Source organism: Bos grunniens, chromosome 2 (assembly GCF_055505025.1).
Source record: "Bos grunniens cultivar Pamir isolate PY7600 chromosome 2, Bosgru_T2T1.0, whole genome shotgun sequence".
Lineage (NCBI taxonomy): Eukaryota > Metazoa > Chordata > Mammalia > Artiodactyla > Bovidae > Bos > Bos grunniens.
Genome location: NC_141166.1, coordinates 23,721,403 through 23,743,851, shown reverse-complemented (window position 1 = coordinate 23,743,851; position 22,449 = coordinate 23,721,403). Strand labels below are relative to the sequence as shown.

The 22,449-nt window shown below is 41.7% G+C and overlaps 1 protein-coding gene across 20 annotated transcripts in view; it reads right to left on the bottom strand.

Moving 5' to 3' along the window:
- The window catches only part of DOCK10 (dedicator of cytokinesis 10), a 304,405-nt gene that overhangs the window by 193,615 nt on the left and 88,341 nt on the right, over positions 1-22,449 (bottom strand). For 3 of the 20 annotated variants that reach the window (XM_086365882.1, XM_086365929.1, XM_086365954.1), the window contains exon 1: positions 1,248-1,474. The exons of 15 other annotated variants lie outside the window; for them this stretch is intronic. In XM_086365882.1, the coding sequence (XP_086222008.1) occupies positions 1,248-1,352 (105 nt within the window). In that variant the 5' untranslated portion in view covers positions 1,353-1,474. Of the gene's footprint in view, positions 1-1,247; positions 1,478-22,449 lie in introns of those variants that run through there. 2 more of the 20 variants (XR_015150940.1, XM_086365946.1) reach the window with 2 other exon arrangements.

Sequence of the window (22,449 nt, the reverse complement as noted above, 5' to 3'; positions counted from 1 at the left end):
GATTGTAAGTATAAAGAGGACCACTGCTACGTGAGATGGAGTATTCCATACTTGATTTTGGCCTATCAAAGCCTGAGTGACTATTCATTAATTTGATTTTTCATATTCTTTCAATTGTCTATTCATAAACAACCATTATATGATCAAATATATATAGTTTTTTAAGTTGCTCTGTTTCTAGATAAAAAACGTTTACATGAACAAAAACATTATTTCTCTCTAGAGCAGTGGTTCTCAACCTGGACATCACTCTCCCTGCCCGAGAGAACGTTTGGCAATGTAGGGAGACATGTTTGCTTGTCACAACAGGGGACAGCTTGCCACCAGCATCTACTGGGTAAACGCCCAGGTCGTCACTAAATGTGGTCACAATGCATAGGACAGCTCCAAACAGCAAAGAAATCTCCAACCCAAAATGATAGTAGTGCTGAGCTCAAGAAGCCTTGCCTTGAAGAAAAACAAGCAAAACACACTACCTGGTAAAAGAAACATTCCTATAAAAAGAGTACCCAATCATTCATCATATAAAGTGGGCCTTCCACATTACATATGAATCACTGAAGCTCAAACCATCCACCCTGATACTGACAGAGAGAAATCTAGAATTCTGTAATAAGGACACATTTTCAGAGCTCTCATTTTGTTTACCAACCCTAAGGCAGAAACACTTTTAACGGTAAACAAAACCAAATCTTTTTAACCTTTAGAACGTACCAATTTTTACTCTCTCCCTCAGCTCACTTAATTAAATAGTTATTTACATTTCCTTTCCTATTTTGGGTTGCTCTTTCTAAGAACTTTAAAACAAATCATGAGTGGTACACGATAAAAATAGAGCAGTAATACTTTTTTAAAAACACAACTGTAGGCACATCATCAATTGGGGTCTTAATTGAGGCAATTACAGGCTTTTCTTTAAAAAAGAATACTCTAGCAATAGTAACTCTCTAAATCCTCTATCAACATGTTTTAAAATAATGATGGTAGTAATTCTAATATTCTAAAAATGTTAGTAGTATTTTAACTACTTCAAACCTCTTCCAATATGTTTAAAAATAATGATGGAAGCAATTAAAAAATAATGATGTAAGTAAAAAAGGATATTTATGAGCTGGGCTGAATACTCTGTTCCATTTAAGACTTTGCCCATCACCCTAGGTTAGATTACCATACCAGAGCTTTTTTTTTTTTTTTTTTTAAGTATTGAAGAGAAGATGAAAAGCAAACATCAACATTCAGATACCTACAGAGGTAAATCTGTGGATTTCTTCTTGATTTTTTCTCCTCATTGTTCGTCTCTTCTTCCAAAATTCACTGGGATCCCGTTTAAAAACCTTTCCTCGGAAGCTCATTGTATTGTTGTTACTTGAGTGGCAAGATATTTAAAAATATCAATTCCCTTAAGCCTCTTTCTCCTGAAGCTTCACCAGGCCGAACAAATTTTTCTTCTCTGGTAAAAAGGGAAATGCTCATGCTACATTAACATAACTCAACAGAAAGGAAAAGAAAACCGACAAATTACCGCTTCCTGTGAGTGAGTAACTACCAGCTGTTCAGATACACTTTTGTGCATGTATTCTCCCTAATCACCTGCTTTAAAGCAAGACAAAAAAGCACGAAATGACTCTGGATGTTTAAGAGAATTGCTCACAGATAAATAAACCCTGGGAGCTTAAACTCGCCCTTGGAACCAAGTTGCGCCTGAATCAAAGAACTAATTTACTGTAGGCTGCCATATCTGTTAGTGCAACAGCCATCCAAACTTGATCATCGTGGCTAGATTCCAAAGGTGAACTGCAATAATCTTTTTATGGTTTTCCCTGGTGGCTCAGATGGTGAAGAATCTGCCTGCAATGCAGGAGACCCAGGTTTCATCCCTGGGTTGGGAATATCCCTTGGAGAAGGAAACAGCAACCTGCTAGATCTCAAAAGTGAACTGTAATAATATACCTGTTTAAATCAGTTTCTCATTACATCAGTGGTCTTTCCACTTAGGCACAAGGGAAAATATTAGAATTCCATTTATATCAGTCATCTAAATAAATTGTGCTTTACTAATCTTTATATAATGCATTGACATGGACACCTTCATTCTCTATGTCACATGGGTACGAACAGTCAACCAGTTAATTCCCTAATCTTTAGATCTTTACTCCCTTTCTCTGATGCAATTTAAAATTGCACTTCCCCCCTAAAACCCACTCTAGTGCTCCTTCCTGTTTTATTTTTCTCCATGGCACATGCTGTCACGTGACACTGCAGTACAGTTTACTTATTTATTTCACTTACGATCTTTCATCCTCCACTAGATTCTATGCCACAGGAATGTGGGAATTTTGTTTGCTTTGTTCACTGTGTATTCAGTGATCAGAACTGTGCCTGCTTCCAGAAGATTCTCAGTATATAACTGTTTAATAGAAGAATTGAGGGACTTGTATACCTTATGCTAAACAATGAACTTGTCCCCTATGTATACTGTGTTTTGAAATATTAGCTATTGGCAAGGACTGTATAGTTTATAAATAAACATAGAATATGGGAATGCATTCTACTTTTTTTACGAAGTGTGTGAGATAAGTAGTTGGAGGCCATGGGACTAGTGAATAATTGATTAGATTAAACATTAGAAAGATGAGTTCCAAAAGTAAGTGTTGTATGAGACAATCATTCAGATTCTTTAAGAGTTTGTTTCTTCATCTTTAAGAGTTTGTTTCTTCATCTACAGGATGGACCTCCTTAAGGGGGGTGCTCATAAGTTTGGTAGGTGCTAAAGGAACCATTGCTTGCCTAGGAAGCAATCTGGGGTTTAAAAGATGGTTGAAGGAATATTTCCATTGAGGACTGATCTTCATGACCACTGAGACACAAACTTGAACCAACTCTCCCAGGAGACAAGTTCTGAGCACGCAGCATTATGGAGTAAGTGCCTACTCTTAGGTCAGGGAGTCAGTTTCACAGACACTTGTTGGGGGCATCTTTGCACAGAGAGCAGTATGGTGAACATTGGCGACACACACAAGAAGCTGAACCAGAAGGGCAATTTCTGTGCAAAAGGCTCTCAATATTCTGTGAGTTTTGAACTGTAAGAAGGAAAAATAACAAGGTTGCTATTGGTGTTCATGTCTTAGCTGGAAGCAGAACTGAGGATATAGGTAGAAATGGGACAATGACAAGAGGAGAGGACCAATGAGTTAACACAGTGAGTCGTGGGTTTTGTGGGAGCTTTGGCTCCAGAGCCTTTTCTTCTCTTTCTAGAGCTCAACACACTTAATGGTGCAGGCCCAGGCTGGCTGCCATGGTGACACCAAATTGCCACCCAGAAGTCAGTGGTCCCACGTATCCAGGTGGCTTTTGCTCAACTTCCTTCAGGTCTTTACTCAAATGTCGCTTCCTCACAAAGCCTTCTCTGACATTCATCTGAAACTACGGCTTTCTCCCCTAAACACTTTGGATGCTCCTCCCTTGCCATGTTTTGGTGGTGGTGGTGGGGAAGGTCAGGTCATTAAGATGATGGATAAGATGCTCATCTTGCTCTGAGACGCCACTTCTGCAAACACAGTTCTGATTCTGTAATGAAGGCAGCAACCTCAAGGAAGCTCCCACTTAACCAGCTTGTTCCAAAGACAAGACTTCCCTGTGCCCCAGGGGTTAAGAATCCTCCTTCCAGTGCAGGGGACATGGGTTCTATCTCTGGTCGGGGAACTGAGATCCCACATGCCTTGGCACCACTAAGTCCACACAGCACAACTACCGAGCCAGCATGCTGTGACTAACACCTGACACAGCTGCAAATAAACAAATATTTTACAATACATATACAACTGGAAAAGGACAAAAACCTAAAAACAAACAGGCAGACAAACAAACAACAAAAAGACACGGCACTAAATAGATACCACTTGCTTATTGGATAAGCCTCATAGGACTTCCCTGGTGGCTCACATGGTAAAGAATCTGCCTGCAATGCAGGAGACCCAGGTTCAGGCCCTGGGTTGGGAAGAGCCCCTGGAGAATGGAATGGCAACCCACTCCAGTGTTCTTGCCTGGAGAATTCCACAGACAGAGGATCCTGGTGGGCTATAGGCCATGGGGCTGCAAAGAGTTGGATACAACTGAGCAACTAACACTTTCATTATTAATTATTATTGAATCTGTAAGAAGCCTTCTTCTTACAGGCTCTAGCTACTCATGTACCTCTACTCTGTCATGCAGAGATTTGGAGAGACAGGTATAAAGAGATACTGCTCATTCCCTGCCGAAGTATGGAGACGGAGGAAGGATCTTTCAAAAACTATGAGAAAAACAGCAAGATGCTATAAAAATAACAACTGAGGAGGTAGCTGTATTGTTATTCTGCAATTGGTTAAGAAGGCATCAAAGGATTCTACAGAGCAGAAGCCCTTTTGATGCATGGTCATGGGATAGATAGAAATTCCACTGTAGGTCTTTCATTCTAAAGAGAGTTGACCTTCTGAGTAACTTTTTGGCATCTGTTAGATGAGCAGGTACATTATAGCATATGCAGAATTTTCAAATTTAACTTTTTCCTTACATGATATTATGAGACTCTGCCTTTGAGTCACCTGATGTCCCAAGGTAAGATTATGTTTCTATTTCAATAACTGAAAGTAGTATTTCACAACCCTTTTGGATCATGAACCTATTTGAGAATCTAACAGAAACTGGACTCACTCATTGAGGAAATGTAAGGACTCAGAAACTGTGTGTGTGTGTGGTCAGGGGTCACAAATCTCTGAAGTCCATCTGGGGGACCCTCTTATTTGTTCATGTTACCCTAAATCCCCAACTTCTAATTTTAGAAGGTAGGAATGTTATCTCATAACAAAGCATTTGGCAATCTTGAGCAACTCATAAGTGACTTCCTCTCTTTCTAGTAGTTGCATCTCGTCTCTCCTCTATTCCTCTTTAGGCGCCACAGTTCTTTATCCTGGAGTCCCTCCCACTCCCCAACTTCTGCAATAAGAGAATGACTCATTTCTTTCCTTGCTAAGCTGTTGATTGCAGCTGCCTTGAACATAGGCAAGAAAAAAAAAAGGCATAGCTGGGCATCATGGGGGGAGGCCAGACAGACACAACCTGCAGTGACTGCAAAGGAGGGGAAATCCACCAGCATGGAGTTCAGTGTTCATGCGCTGGCACTGTCGGGGACCTCTGCTGGGCTGCGCCCTCCTTGATTTCAGACCAAGTCTGCTGTTTCAGCATTCCGTGATACTCTACACCATTAAAAATATTTCCTATTCTGCTTAAGTTCAGACATGTGTTGGCAATCAAAGAACCTAACTTGGTCACTGGGAAAAAATGGGTAATAAACAGAAATCAATCAGCTGGCTCCACCACAAGGAATCACAGTCAAGTTCACTAGGAAAGAAATTTGGTACCAATTAATGATCAGAAATAATTAATTACTACGCTCAAGGTATTGCTGGGCTTCATGAGAAATATGTAACACCCTTCTTAGCCTCGAGAAGCTTGTACCTGATAGAGGAGTTCACTAGAGTTTTTAAAGGAGACTGGGAAAGCTTTATAGTAAGGACAGAACATAGGGGAGACTTTGAATAGGTGGGAGTCAAACAGACAGGGGAAGAGTAAAGGACACTCTAGGAAAGGGGAATGAAGCATAGAGAAGTCATAAGATACAGTCGTTAAAACCAGGAATCTGGAATCAGTTTAGATTCAAATCCTGAGTCCACCACTTCCTAACTGTATATCCTTCAGCCAATGTCATCCTCTCTGGGCCTCAGTTTTCTCATCTGTAAAATAGGAATAGCACAGTAGATACCCCGTAGTGTTTTTGTGAGGACAAATGAGATGACACCCTTGAAAGTTTCAACACATTACCTGGCACATATTCACCATAGTTACTAGTTGTCACAAAAGCTAAGAGGCAGGCCAATAAATAATATTTAAGAAAAAGGAGGAGGTCCAGCCTGTCTACAGTCAGAGGCTGAGTGGGAGAGGAAAGGAAGAAACAATTTAAAACAGAAATCGGGGCCAATTCATGGAAGGCTTTGAAAGCCAAGAAAATGAAAGTTTCCATTGTATCATGAAAGTTACGGAAAACCACTGAAGGATTTTTGAGTGATAATTAAAATAGTGCCTTTGGAAGATTCATTTAATAATTACACGTCGGCTAGATTTTGGGGAATATGATTCAGAGGTGATCAGCATTGATTCAGATATTAACATGGAGTGGTGGAGGGCAGAAAAGTCGGCATCAGAAACTTAACCATAGACTTCACAGATGAAAAAGTGAAAGTGAAAGTCACTCAGTCATGTCTGACTCTTTGCAACCCCATGGGCTGTACAATCCATGGAATTTCCAGGACAGAATACTGGAGTGGATAGCCTTTTCCTTCTCCAAGGGATCTTCCCAACTGAGGAATTGAACCCAGGTCTCTTGCATTACAGGCGGAATGAAGATCTGGCAATTAAATGGAAAATGAATGAGAGCTGAAATTTATCAGGAGGACTAGGTGCTGGGCGCTGATCTAAATATAGTGTCTTATTTAAACCATGCAACAACCCTGTGAGGTATTACTATGACTTCTATCACCACTCGGTTTTACAGAGGAAGATACTTGGGTCCTGAGAAGTTAAGCAATTGGTCCAAGGTCCCAAACAAGTAAGTAACAGAGATGGGATTTAATCCTAGGCAGCCCAGTCCAGAGCTCATGCTCTTAGCCAGAAGAGAGGTCCAAAGGGGCTAACAGGCTTCTGAGTTTGGCCACCGAAGAGATGGGTAATATGACTGAGGGACAAAGGCTGGCAAGAAGAGAAGACTTCTTTTCCTACTACTGCTTATTTAGAAATGTCAAGAAGATGGAAAAGGAGGCATTTTTCAGCACCATGGTTATATGAATACATATGCCTGGAACCCAGGGAAGAGTCAGGACTGGAGATATTAAGCTGAAAGTCATTGAAAGAGTTAACAACGGAGAGTTTAAAAGTAAACTGAATTTTTGGAGAAGAGAGTAGCATAAGGTTGAGAACACAATCTTGAGATTCTTTTATATATGATAAGTAGAAGGCAACTTAGGAAATGAGAAGGCACAGAGCTGTAGGGGGAAAACTAGCAGTGTAGTGTGGCATCCAGACGTACCGTAGAAGGGAGCTGAAAGAGGCTGACACAAGGCGTCTGGGCAGAGATGGGTGTAGGACCTGATCCAGCATGAGAGATAAGCAAGATGAAAACTAAGGACCTTGCAGTCTTAGATCCAGACAGATCTATATTTGAATCCTCTTCAGCCACTTACTAGATGACCTCTATCTAGCTACGTGACCTCTGTCTTCCTATTTCTAACATGTATAACGAAGCAATTAATATATAGCTTACAAGATTGTCACAAAATAATGTTGCTATTTACTTAACATTGTGGAAAAATACACATATGTGTATATATAATTGCTCAGATTCCTATATGTGTGTATATGTAAACTATTATTTATTGACCATGATTGATATTTACTAGGTCTACCTAGGTTTTGGAAAAGACCCTGATGCTGGGAAAGACTGAGGGCAGGAGAAGGAGGATGAGATGGTTGGATGGCATCACCAACTCAATGGACGTGAGTGTGAGCAAACTCAGGGAGATGGTGAAGGACGAGGAAGCCTGTCATGCTTCAGTCCATGGGGTCGCAAAGAGTCAGACATGACTTAGTGACTGAACAACAACCTAGGTATGTATTTCTGTATAGACACCCTATATATGCACAGGCATGTATGTAACAAAATACACAGATGCATAAATCCTTATATGTGTATTCAAAGTCTGGCCCCATGGTGTCCAGATACAGAAACTAAGTTTGCAATTTCAATAGATAATATATTTGGAATACAATTAAGATGGTAAATATTAACCATGTTTTGGAAGAGATGGAAATTTGAATGCTAAGATATCAGAAATTTGAGAAAAAGTTCTAGTAGTCTATATTAGTTTTCCATTGCTGCTGTAACAGATTACCATACATTTAATGACTTAAGTCAACACCCACTTATGACCTCATAGTTTTTGTGGGTATGACAGATACCTGGGTATGACACAGCCCAGCTGATTCTCTATATAGAGCCCCACAAGGCTGAAATCCAAGTGTCAGCAGGGTGATGTCCCTTTCTGGAGGCTCCAGGGGAGCACCTGGTTCTAGGCTCATTCAGTTTGTTGGCAGAATTCAATTCCTTGCAGGTATAGGCCTGAGGTCTCAGCTTCCTGCTGTCTGTCAGCCAGGGGTAATTATCAGCTTCCAGCAGCTGCCTGCATTCTCTGGCTCACTGTTCCTTGCTAAACCAGCAATAATGAGTTGAATCCTTCTCACACTCTCAATCTGATTTTTTCTTTTGTCTCCTAAACATCTCTCCTCTGCATCTTTCTACTCTAGTTGGAGAAAAGTCTTAGCTCTTTAAGGCCCCAAATGATTAAATTGGTTCCACTCAGACAATTCAGAATAATTTCTCTCTTTTAAGGTCAGCTGATAAGTAACACAAAGTCCCTTCACACCAGTACTAAGATGATTGTTTCACTGAACCACCAGAGAATCTTGTAGGGAGTGGGGAGTGGGTATCTTTAGGAAACTCTCACATGGTCTTAATCTGGATCACAACTTGGTTTGGTACTTATCTTTTGAAGACAAGGTTAACATCAAGAATGCACCGAGAAGAAGGTGTAGGTGAGAACAATACTTGATCTTTGAGTTCCGTTTCTGCTGAACAGTGAGGTGGGATGTAGGTTGCAGTGGAGCCAAGAAATGAATGAGAGGAAATAGACATTTTTGACTTATAGACCATATCCTGGAAAAGTTGGTAGTGGATAAAGGTGAGAAAGACAATAGTGGCTGTGGGGAGGGAGGGCACAACCAAAGAGACAAATCTGGAAGATGAACACTGGTGGAGAAGTAATCAAAGTGATAAACACAGAAAACAAAGGCAATAGACTAAAGCAACAAGCTCTGAGGTCACCTCTAAAATGTTTGTTTTTAGTACATTTGAACAGGCTGTACAAATAGCAAATGACATTCTCACAGAATTGAAAAAATCAGAAGACAAGAGATTCTTGTTTCTTTGACAACGCATCTGAATCTACTCAATAAAAATTACTCAGAAAGTACCATTAGGCATGCAGAGTAACTGAAACCTTGGTGGTTAAGACTTAGACAACCACACACTACATCATACTTGAATCCACAAAGCTTAATTTGAGCAGCCGGTAAAGTACTTCCTGTTCATTTCCACTTGCTTTCTTTACTAGCTTCTTATCCCATCTTTAGGTTTATTCCAATTTACTTTACCTGTGGAGCTTTTCAGCATTTACCGTGATTACTACTTCCTTGTTAGAGAATGTTTAGATGACTCATTTTACTTCATTTTCCTCTTCCATTTCCAATAGACTTTCCCTTTGCCTGAGAGTTTGGGTGCTTTCCAGCCTTTCTCTCATAGGACACGACAAGGCTGGTCCATAGTGCCTCTTTAGGTTCTGCTCACTACTGTCTACCTCATTTAAAGGAAATAAAGCACAAGTAGCTACTTCCTCCCTCTCTATGGTCTCTCCAGAGCCTGGCCCCAAGCAGAAGTGCTTTTCAAGCTTTTAGCCCTGAGGCTCACTACTTCCCACTATAAAGGTCAAGACTGAATGGCACAGAGTTAGCGATGAGAGAGGCTTAGACATCTTGGAGGAGTTTCAATGGGCACAATAAAACCTCTTATTTCTAACTGTAGGGCTTTCAGTGGGCAATGTCTGTAGCGTAAGAGCCAACTCATTGGAAAAGACCCTGATGCTGGGAAAGATAGAAGGCAGGAGGAGAATGGGATGACAGAGGACGAGATGGTTAGATGGCATCACTGACTCAGTGGACATGAGTTTGTGCAAGCTCTGGGAGATGGTGAAGGACAGGGAAGCCTGGTGTGCTGCAGTCCATGGGGTGGCAAAGAATTGGACACGACCGAGAAACTGAACAACAACAATACCCTCTAATCCAAATGGCATTAGTTTTATTAATAACATGAAATATTTAGAAACTTCATAGAAAATAGAGCTGTGCAAGATGAACTGCACCGAGGGAGAATGCAAAACCAGATTGCAGTTGTGTGTGTGTGTGAGTGTATGGTGTAAGCTGAGTATGTGATGTGTGTGTGTATTAGTTGTGTGTCTGTGTGCAAAGCATAAACGTTCTTTGTTGTATTAAAATAAGTTATTCATGGCCCTTCTAACATGTATTAAGTTGTAATGGTATTTGTTTATATTACTGAACTTAAGTAGGCCTCGGGAGTTAAGAATTTTCACTTAATTAGGCTTTGATGGTGACAAGGCAGGTAAGGAACTCATTTTATTCAGTTTGGTGAGCCCATCTTAGAATCTAATAGCAACCAGGGAAGGGGTTTTAGTTTCTTCTTTTCCACTGTGGACTTTATCATTGGTCACAGCCTTCCACCAGGAAAAACATTATGGCCTGTAGATACTCACATATCTTACCAGTAAGCATTTAACGACATACTTGGGAAATGAGGAACACTGATTTTAATTTTACCCTCTCTCTCAATTTCCTGATGGGTATAAAGGTACTTGAGCCTTCCCAGGTGGCGCTAGTTGTAAAGAACCCCACGTCCCAGTTCAAGAGGCATAAGAGATGTGGGCTCCGTCCCTGGGTCAGGAAGATCCCCTGGAGGAGGACATGGCAACTCGCTCCAGTATCCTTGACTGGAGAATCCATGGACAGAGGAGCCTGGAGGGCTACGGTCCATGGGGTCACAAAGAGTCAGACACAACTGAAGCGACTTAGCACACACAAACATACGTTTTTTTCTGCTTTTGATAAAGGCATCCAGCCACTCTTCAGAAGTCAGTTTCAGTCTGGTCTGAAGCAGAACAGGAAATCCCTAAGAAGCAACAGTATCTGCTTATGGAGTGCAATGTGTAAGCTAGCTGCTGCTGCTAAGTCACTTCAGTCGTGTTTCTTTGAGTGACTCTTTGCGACCCCATGGACTGTAATCTGCCATGGTCCTCTGTCCATGGGAGTCTCCAGGAAAGAATATGGGGGTGTGCTGCTATTTCCTCCTACAGGGAAGAAACTTATTCCTCCTTCTCAACCCAGGGATCCAACCTGTGTCTCCAGCATTGTAGGTGGATTCTTTACCAGCTGATCCATCAGGGAGATACTTACAGAGACTACATTTTAACTCACAACTTCACACCACCAAACTCAGAGCCAGAGCCTAACAACATGACAGTAACAATAACAAACACACCAAAGCTACTATATGATTTTCTAAGCTTATATTTCATGTGAATAATACAGCCTGGATTGTTAATGTTCTCTAGCAAGTTATTTTAAAAGTTATGCAGCTAATTCTTCACCTAGAATATAGCATTCTTTTCCCATTAAAAACATTATCAGTTCCCAAGCAACTTATTTTTCCTGGACTCTTCTTCCTCTGTCTTTTAAAGAAGACAGAAAGGCATTCTAGGTCCAGGCAGACAATTTCTCTCAAAAGTGATCAGATGAAGGCACACGAATGGAGTCTAGGGTCTGAATCAATGTTATTATCATTGATCTGCTAGGGACTACTGCCTGACAGTAATTTTCCCCTGAAGACACATGCGTCTCTCTGCTGGCTGGCTGGATCCCACCCCAGCCTCCCACTGCTGGCAAAGTCAACTAGAGACCTGAGTTGTTTCTTTTAAAATAAAACAAGCACCCAAATTGCCCTTCTGTGGTCTTTCCAATTGCTAATTACCTTGCTTTCAATTAGAATGTCACTCAATGTTTAATAATCGCCTCGAAAATCATGTGTTATATGAAAGAGCCTAGGTCTTTCAACTCTTCAAAGCTCCCATGCAAAAGCTGGTTAATTTTTCTACTTCAGGGGATCCTTCTGACCCAGAGACTGAACTCAGGTCTCCCGAATTGCAGGCAGATTCTTTACTGTCTGAGCTACCAGGGAAGCCCATACAGCAAAATGGATGTGTCTTTACAAAGGGAGAGCAATGAAGTACTCTTACCTAAGCAATTCTGAAAAAGAAACTAATTGCCATGTACATGCCACACTCTGAGTATGGAAGTGACCAACCATTCAGACCAAGGAGTGCGTGCTAGTGGAGTTGATAGTTGGGCTGCAATTTCTGCAATCTCTTTGCCCCACAAACCATTTCTTTAATGGTGTCATAATGCTTTCGTGTCTTTTTAAGGCCTCTATCAGGAGGAGAGACGAAGCCAATGTGATAGTTCAAGTGTTTAATGCCTTGTGTGTGTACTCAGTCACTCAGTTGTGTCCGACTCTTTGTGACCCCATGAATTGTAGCCCACCACGATCCTCTGTCCATGGAATTCTCCAGGCAAGAATATTGGAGTGGGTTGCCATTTCCCCCTCCTGGGGATCTGCCTGACTCAGGGATCAAACCCCATGTCTCCTGCATTGGCAGGAGGATTTTTGACCACTGTGCCACCTAGGAAGCCCTCGTTTAATGCCTTGCATTGTAGAAATTGGAGACTAATGGAAGGTTCTTAGCTTTCCAATCGAGAGTTTCTTTGTTGTTGTTTTTTTAAATGTTTTAAATTAAGTTTAACTTTTTATTATTTATTTTTGGCTGTACTGGGTCTTCGTTGCTGCTTGGGCTTTTCTCTAGTTGCCGTGTGGGTGCTTCTCATGGTGGTCTCTTGCTGGGGAGCACAGGCTCTTGGGCACACGGGCTAGGGTAGTTGTGGCACATGAGCTCAGTAGTTGCAGTTCCTGGACTCTAAAGCACAGGCTCAGTAGTTGGGATGTAAGGGCTTAGTTGCTCCATGGCATGTGGGATCATCCCAGATCTGGGATCAAACCCATGTCTCCTGCATTGGCAGGTGGACTTTACCACTAAGCCAGCTTCTTTGTGTTTTGCAGAGAATTAACTGCTGGATTTTATTTAGCTCAGCACACTAGAGTGAATTGTTGACCTTTGGACATATAATAGCGCATCAATTCGAGGACACATTGACTTTTCGCTCTCTGTTCTGCACCTCTCTAGGTGGACAAAAGAAGACAACAGGAAAATGCAGATTGTATGGCGTGAACAGGGCACTAGTGTGTGTTGAATGCGGTTTATGAGAAAAGGTACAAATCTGGAGAGGCTCTGATTCTATGTCAGTCATTTTCCCCTGGTTCTGTGCCGGGTATCTATGATAGAAGGGATTAAGTCAGAGCGCCCACCTATAGTCCAGGTGGGAACTGAGGTACACAAAACAACTACAGAAACACAAAAAGGCAGAAACTGTCAAGTGAAGACTATGAGTAAAGAACATGAGGGGACTTTATACAGGCACAGAGACCTGAGTCCAGGCCCGAACAATGGTAGGACTCTCAAAGTCACCTTCGTAAGAATCCCCAGAGCAGGTGTTTTCCAGTGTGTGCAAGAATCACCCGTGCTGTGATGAGTTTAGTCATGTCCGACTCTCTGCGACTCCATGGATTAAAGCCTGCCAGGCTCCTCTGTCCATGGAGATTCCCCAGGCAAGAATGCTGGAGTGGGTTGCCATGTCCTCCTCCGGGATCTTCCCAACCCAGGGGTCGAACCCAGGTCTCCCACATTGCAGGCGGATTCTTTACTGTCTGAGCCACCAGGGAAGCCCAAGAATACTGGAGTGGGTAGCCTATCCCTTACTCCAGGAGATCTTCCTGACCCAGGAATTGAACTGGGGTCTCCTTCATGGCAGGAGCTGAGCTACCAGGGAGGCCTAAGAATTACCAGGGAAGGTTGTTAAAACTGTGGATTCCTAGACTTACCCAGGATCTCAGTAGGTCTGATAGGAGGTCCAGAAGTTTGACTTTGTTAACAAATACCCCCATGATTCATTTGAAGATGCTACACAGACCACACTTGGAGAAACAAAGACTCAGAAGCTGGTTCACCTAACTGTTTTCTTGCCCAGAAAAATTGTATACTAGTATCCAAAGTGGCACCGCCCCCAGTGCCAATTTTTTTTTTTTTAACTAGACTGATGTCTTATTTACAAGATCAAATCTTCCCTTTCTCTTAGGTGTATTCAAGGAGGCACAACTAACCAGCTCCATCAATGTAAACATTTGGGGGACTGAGGAGAGAACCCTGGAGTGTAACCAGTCGTCAAAAACTGGGCCATAGTCACGCCCCATCCGTCCTTTAATTTTACTTGATCAGTTATTTCTCTGCTTGGACTTTTCCAACCCAGCTTATACTGGCCTCTCAGTTATGTCTAAACAAGTTTTCTTCAACTTGGCATTAGTGACCATTTGGGCCAGATCATCCTTTCTGTAAGTAGTTGTCCTATGCACCACAGAATGTTTCATAACATCCCTGGCCAGCCTCCATCCACTAGATGCCAGGAACTCCCCCATTCCCCTGCTGTGTCAACCAACAATGTCTTCAGACATCATCATATGTCCTCTGCAGAGTGGGCAAGGAGGGGAACATAACTCCTGGTTGAAATGCTCTGGTTCAAATCCCAATGCACATTATTCTGCCTCAGTATTGCATTGATGATGGCTTTCAGAAGGGCCTGGTGGCTCAGACAGTAAAGAATCCACCTGCAATGCGGAAGACCCAGGTTCAATCCTCGGGTTGAGAAGATCCCCTGGAGAAGGAGATGGCAACCCACTCCAGTATTCCTGCCTGGATAATTCCATGGACAGAGGAGCCTGGCAGGCTACAGTCCATGGAGCTGCAAAGAGTCAGACACAACTGAGCGAATAACTTCAGGTCTAGAGACCTCCTGACAGATGATGTAGGTTTCTCTTTAGATCATGGAGAGCTGCAATTGAAAGCCAAGTTGAGAATCACTTGCTTGGAAGAACCTTGGGGCTACTACCTTCAAGTCAATCCCCTCTCTTATTTTCTACATGCTTCAAAACCCCACTATCAGAATTAGTCTCTGAGTCTGGTTTCTGTTTCTGTTCTGAGGTGTCCCTAATAAAGTGCAGCCATCACTTTTGTGGAAAAGACCTGAAGCCATTATAATCTTCAGTAATTGAACATGACACATAAAAAGTGGCAAGCTGGTCACCTAGGCCAAGCCCCAAGCAGCTGGAAATGAAGATACACATTTTAAGAGTGTGAAGGATAAAGCTGGGAGGGTGGTGTTTGCCACTGTGTGTATGGCCACTGTGCTGGAGTCAGTGAGCATGTGTTTGATTCCTGCCTTCCCTACTTAGTTGCTGGAGGTCTCCAGGCAAGTTGCTCAACCTCTCTGAACAAGAATTGTTCACCTGTAAAGTGGCAATAATTACAGTACCTGCCTCATTGACTGCATGAGTGTGGGCTAAGTCATTTCAGTCGTGTTTGACTCTTTACCACCACATGGACTGTAGCCCGCCAGGCACCTCTGTCTATGGGATACTCCAGGCAAGAATCCTGGTGTGGATTGCCATGCCCTCTTCAAGAGGATCTTCCTGACCCAGGGATGGAACCCACGTCTCTTATGTATCCTACATTGGCAGACAGATTCTGTACCACTAGTGCCACCTGGAAAGCCTAATAAGAGAATATTTGCAGGGTATTTAGCTCAATGTTTGGAATGCAAGAAAATGCTCAGTAGATGTTAGCTCTAAGTTTGGTTGTGTTGAGGAGTGGTCGTAAGCTGGGCTGTGTGTATTGAGGGGGCACAGATGTCCCAGTTGTTCATGCACTGAGCTTGGAGAGGTAGGTGGGGACACCAGAGGGCACGAGCTGCTTTGAACGTGGCAGTGAAAGGGAAAGGATCTTCCAGAAATGGAGGGAGTGGCTAGGAGACCCCCTTGGCTTAGAAGTATATTAGTAGGCTAAACATCCCCTCCCTCCATGCGCACACCATCCTTCCACAACTGACCTCTTTGTGCTCACTGCGTCTTGCAATACTGGTGATTTCATTTTTAAATCCCCACTGTGCACAACTACAAAAGCTTCCAATTATCCTATTTCTGTCATCTCCCTTCATCCCGCACAAAAGACCCAAAAGCCAAGGAAGTTAAAGAAAGCCAAGATTTAACCAGTATCATATGCTTTTCTCATCTTTTCATGGTTGCTTTTCTGCCTAAGCAAGACTGTAAATTCCCAGAGCAATGAACAGTGTTGTCTTTATGTCTGAACTGTGCTGGGTCTCTTGCAGACATGCGGCAAATATCAACAGTGTAATTACCCATGTACATTGTGAACCAAGAAAATGGCATCGCGCTTTCTTTTCCTCTCTCCTCCTTTCCACAACTTTCGGAGGCCACAGCAAGGTATCAAAGTACACTGACATGGACACATTTATTCCGACTTTGCTCCTGTTTGCAAGGATGTCACAGATTGGGAAGATCTGTTACCAAGATTGTATCAAAAGCTCTTTGGCAGCATTTAAAACTGGCCTCCCTCTTGCTTTGGTTGGCATTCAGGGTTTTGGTTCAGAAAATAGTTTTGAATTTGTGTTCACATCTTATCTCTCTGTGCCCATAACTACTGAGTGCCACTGAGAAGTCATTTCTTTTGTTCTTCTAGGCAGAATGCATCTGTGTTAATGGTGAAAAGAGTATCCAATGTCAGTCAGGAGACTTGTATTCAAGAAATCAGTCAGCTCAGGGCTCTGTGATGACCTAGAGGGGTGGCATGGGGGTGGGAGTGGGAAGGAGACTCAAGAGGGGATATATATACTTATAGCTGATTCACACTTTTGTACAGCAGAAACTAACAACATTATAAAGCAATTATCCTCCAATTTAAAAAACTGAATGGACTCTGTGGGAAAGGGAGGGGGGATTATTTGGGAGAAGGGCATTGAGACATGTATAATATCATATAAGAAATGAATTGCCAGTCCAGGTTTAATGCAGTATACAGGATGCTTGGGGCTGGTGCACTGGGATGACACAGAGGGATGGTACGGGGAGACAGGTGGGAGGGGGGTTCAGGATTGGGAACACGTGTACACCCGTGGTGGATTCATGTTGATGTATGGCGAAACCAATACAATATTGTAAAGTAATTAGCCTCTAATTAAAATAAATAAATTTAAATTAAAAATAAATAAATAAATAAATAGAATGAAAAAAAAGAAGAATCAGTCCATTCACAGTTGGTCTAAGCAATCTTGGACAAAGCAGTAACCTCTCTGGGCCTCTTTGACCTACAGCCTTTTTCATCTCTGAAATCTTTATGTTCTAAAATAAAATTAATATTATCCATTTTCAGATAGTCTAATGACCAGGCTGAGAAAGTCAGCTTTATGTCTGTTTTATTTTAACCTCAATGACCAACTGGAAAAGAAAGGAATGTGTTGTCAGAGAGCCTCTTTCTGCACGCCGAGTCCAGATGGTGACCCCCAAATGCTGCCTGGGCCTCACTCTCTGGTTCCAGCTAGATTTCACTTCAAAAGTCAATAGCTGTGCCTTCTCACTGGGTGACCTTGTCCTTGACACAGTTCGTAAACAGAGCATCGAAAAGAATATTGGTGCTGATTTTGCACCGACTCATTTTACTGATATTTTTTTGATTTTCTTGTGGGGGCATCTCCTCTCGCCCCTCATCTGCCAGAAATGTCCAACAGCGACCTGACCACACCTGAATTAAAAGAAAACTCTTCTCTTTGAACCTGAGCCTTGAGAAGAATGACACCAAGCTGTGATTTATACCAAAGGCTCCCCGAACCCTGCACGTTCCAGCTCCGGTGGGGCGGGCCCTCCTCCTTCCTGCGTTTACAAGGCCTTCAGTGAGTTCTGCCTCAGTCTGACGGGCAGGGCTCATCCCACCTTCACTCTTTACTCCCCTTGATTCAGCTAAGGCTGTTTTTTGTTTGTGACTGTGTAATTTTTGCCACCATTTGTTAACTTCCTTTGTAAATGGGTACCAATATTGTGCTCAGTATTTAGGGAAATCAGAAAAATAAAATAACTTCTTTGCCTTCATAGAGCTTAGAGGAGATGATCTGGCAAGTGCTATAAAAGGAGGTTTGTATTAGAAACCCTAAAAATCAAACAAAGAAAAATCTTTTTATCCTAAATATTAAGTGCTAAAACCAACTGAAAGCTTATTACCTTTCCATCCAAATACTATTTCAGGTGACTTTGTTGTTGCTCAGTTGTGTCCGACTCTATGTGACTCCATAAACTGCAGCATGCCAGACTTCCCTGTCCTTCACTATCTCCCTGACTTTGCTCAAACTCATGTCCATTGAGTCAGCGACGCCGACCATCTCATCCTCTGTCACCCCCTTCTCCTCTTGCCCTCAATCTTTCCCAGCATCAGAATCTTTTCCAGTGAGTCAGCTCTTCGAATCAGGTGGCCAAAGTAGCGGAGCTTCAGCTTCAGCATCAGTCCTTTCAACGAATATTCAGGGCTGACTTCCTTTCACGTGACTGTCATCACGCTAGTAACATCATCATTCATGTAGGTGATAAAGTTGAGTATCTGATTCTCCTTTTTTAATTGATTTATTTTCTATTGGAATGTAGCTGATTTAAAATGTTGTGTTAGTTTCAGGTGTGCAGTTAACTGATTCAGTTACACATATATTAATATCATTACATATATCCATTCTTTTTCAGATTCTTTTCCCACTGATTTCTGCATAGCCAGCCTATCATTAACTCTAATGATTATATGTGTTCTCTTAATCATCCCTCTCATTGCTGCCATTTTCTTGTCTAAAGCCAAGTTTGACCATGTTATTCCCCAGCTCAGAAGCCTTAGATGGCATCCCCTTTGTCCAAGTTCCTGTTTCCCAAAGTACACTCTAGAAATTCAAGATGTGTGGGCCAGCATTCCAGGTAAGAGATATTCAATGTCAAATAAACTTGAGAAACAATGGGTGGAACAAAGCTAAACTAGCCTCCTCACTGAAAAACTCTCAGAGTTTTACATTTCCAAAGTGCAAGGCAAGTCTCTCAAGGAGTGTGCACTCGACAATATTTCCCACACTGATTTTTGCACAGAAGCATTTTCTTACAGTGTACTTATTACACTTATTATTCGTGTCACATAGCCCAGGAAATGGTCTCTGCAACCAGCGTTTGTAGTAAGCCATCTGGTAAGAAAGAATTTAATATGTTTGAGAAAGAAAGGTGACAGCAGCTTCTTTTCCAGAGTAGAGGGAAATTGCAGGGGTTTATGTGAGGAAGGAGGAAAGTCTGAATGAGGGGAGATGCTGGGTTACTGTTGTTTAGTCACTCAGTTGTGTCCGACTCTTTGTGACCCTCTGGACTGTAGCCCATCAGGCTCCTCTGTCCACGGAACTCTCCAGGCAAGAATACTGGAGTGAGCTGCTATTCCCTTCTCCAGGGGATCTTCTGGATCCAGGAATCAAACCTGGGTCTCCTGCATTGCAGGCAGATTCTTTACCATCTGAGCCACTAGGGAAGCTCCCAAAACTGGACCAAAAGTAACATCTATTTAGGTATGTGGCTTTGGGTTTATTGGGCCTCTGTCAAATCTCAGCCTAACAGGATAAGGCAGGCACAGATTTTCATGGTTGTGTAGTAAGCACTGAATAAGCCCTGTAGTCAGCATGGAAAGTAATTCATGACCCAGTTAAGGTGAAAATATGGGGCATCTGAATCCTCTATCCATCCCTGCCCTCCTCCCTTCCTTTCAGTAAAGGGTGACGTCTCTAGTCTGGTTTGTAAACAGGTTTTTAAAGGATTTGTTGCATTTGATGTGGCATTAGTCGCCACATCTTCTACTTGCATTATGTTGCTGAGAATTATATTAAGTGTCTGATATTTATTACCACATTCCCCTCTCATTGTTTTACAGTCAAGAAAGGATAGTCTGACCTGTTATTATTCAATTATATCTGTGGAAATCCTTCTGAATTAGGAGTTGGACTGCACAATTTCTTGAAGTCAAAATATAATCTCTAGCCCTACACAGACATTAACATCAAAATCATTTTCCATTCCTATGAGCCAGACATACTGTAACATATTACAGGCAGTGTAGTTCTCACTGGCTCCTTGAAGCTGGAACCTTGAATTAAAGGGAAACTAATGGCATCCGGTCCCATCACTTCATGGGAAATAGATGGGGAAACAGTGGAAACAGGGTCAGACTATTTTTTGGGCTCCAAAATCACTGCAGATGGTGACTGCAGCCATGAAATTAAAAGTCGCTTACTCCTTGGAAGAAAAGTTATGACCAACCTAGATAGCATGTTGAAAAGCAGAGACATTACTTTGCCAACAAAGGTCCGTCTAGTCAAGGCTATGGTTTTTCCTGTGGTCATGTATGGATGTGAGAGTTGGACTGTGAAGAAGGCTGAGCGCCAAAGAATTGATGCCAATTTCTTCTGCAATATTAATAATGAGGGAGAGAGAAAAGATTTAATAGTAATGGTTATCATGATACTAAGTTATTTACCTATCAATTTAAAATTATTTCCACCCTACATTTTAAGGAATCTATCATGTGTCTGGATGAGGAACTCAGCAATTGAGTTGATCATTTTCCTCATTCAATGAAATAAAGACAAGACATTGTAAATAATCTTGAAAACACTTGGTAGCTCCAAAACCTTATTATGAGAGTATAGCTATGAAAGCTTAAGAAATATTTTTAGTTATTCTCTACATTTATCCTTGGAAAAATAAGAGAATACTATTCTCCCTTCTTTATACAGGGTCCTCGTGTTAATAATCATGTAAGTCATGATGAAAGACCACAAGAGTCTTGAATAATTTGATGGTTTCATGGTACTCTTTACAGACATGTTATGGTTGCATTCTTCCTGCACTTTGAAAGATGGCCAAGAGCTGATTCTGCCATACCTCACATTTCCTAACAACTATGCAGTTGTATTGACTTCCCTGGTGGCTCAGACTGTAACGAATTCCCCTGCAATGCAGGAGACCCAGGTTTGACCCCTGGGTCGGGAAGATCCCTTGGAGAAGGGAGGGGCTACCCACTCCAATGTTCTTGCCTGGGAAATCCCATGGACAGAAGACCCTGGAGAGCTACAGTCCATGGGGTCACAAAGAATCAGACACGACTGAGTGACTAGGCACTTGCTCACTCACACAGTTGTACTGCCATTGCTCCTGCCTGAGATTATTTAGTAATGGATTTATCCCAGAAATCCTCCCTCCAAAGCACCAATGCCATTTTCTCACCCATTCCACCATTTCCAGGGTCATGGCTTCCCAACTGGGATGGCTGAGATCAGGCAGTGAATCACCCCTCACTGCCCCATCCAGTCTCCCAGTGGGGTAACTTTCTGGCCTCTCTGTTCTCAACACTCAACAATACAACTTTAAAGCGTCCTAGGAGTGTAATCCAAATATGACGCCAGACTTTTTTTGCTGACATCTTTTGTATTAAATGACAGATGCTTCTAGCTTAGCCTCACTGTTTCAGTAGTTAGTTGGACTGTCAACCAAATTCTGCCTTCTTCAAGAAAAAAAAAAGAAAAATGTAGAGAACCATGATAAAGAGGAAGAATGATAATAGGAATCTGGCATTGCTCCCAGCTTTTCTTAAACCATGAATGACAAGTAATTGAAAATTTGGAGTTAGTATAATATAGAATGGGAAATTTTTATTTTAATAACAACAGCAGTGATGGTATGAAAGACTGAAAAGGGAGAAAACCAAAGTTATAATGAATTTCTAAAATTCTCTAGTACAGGTTCAAGCCCATTTTCCCCAAACCATTTTGATATTATCAACAATGGACAATTAGCAACTTCTCAGCTTGAATTTAATCTGCCTACTATAAAATTTAATAAGGTTGGCCTTCGTGTAAGGAGTACAGTTACTCCTACGTGGGTTGATTCAGGGAAGGACTATTTCACTCTAAAGATATCTGGAGCTCATTATTACAAAACCTGTTTGTTTCTTAATGCCTGGGAAACAAGGTTTCATATGCAAATACCTGCAGAGGGATAATATAATATTCACATCCATTGCAGAACAGAGCAAAGTAGAAGAGAAAAGTTCAAGGAGGCACTTGGGATGTATGTGTTGGTGGGAGGTACAACTGGATGAACTCAGAGACATAAAGACGATTTGGTCTGAAATCATCATGTTTTTGCCAATCAAAGAGCCATTTTCTACATCTTATATTTTCAAAATACCTGTTTAAAATGTTATATTTGGGAGGAGGATGACAATGCAGGATGCAGTGGGCTACAGCATGTTAATAAGCCTCTTGTGGGAATTTTCCTTGGTGAAATTTAGAAGACTCTCTGTGTTTAGATGAAATAAAAAAATATGCCATAGAATTTAAGGTGAATTAGAAACTCTTTAAATGATAAGTTCCTATAAAATGAAAAGCTATTTGATAACCAGTCGACATTTAATTTTCTAAATACAAATCATTCTTCAACATAGCTTAATTTTTCAACAAAACTTTTTGAAATAGACACCACCCAATTCACCACTAATTCCTTCTTGAGGACTTAAAGAAGCACAGGAAAACAAGGGACCAGGAATAAAACCTGGTTTTATTATTTCATAGGTTTAAATCTTGGGCTTTAAATATTTCTAG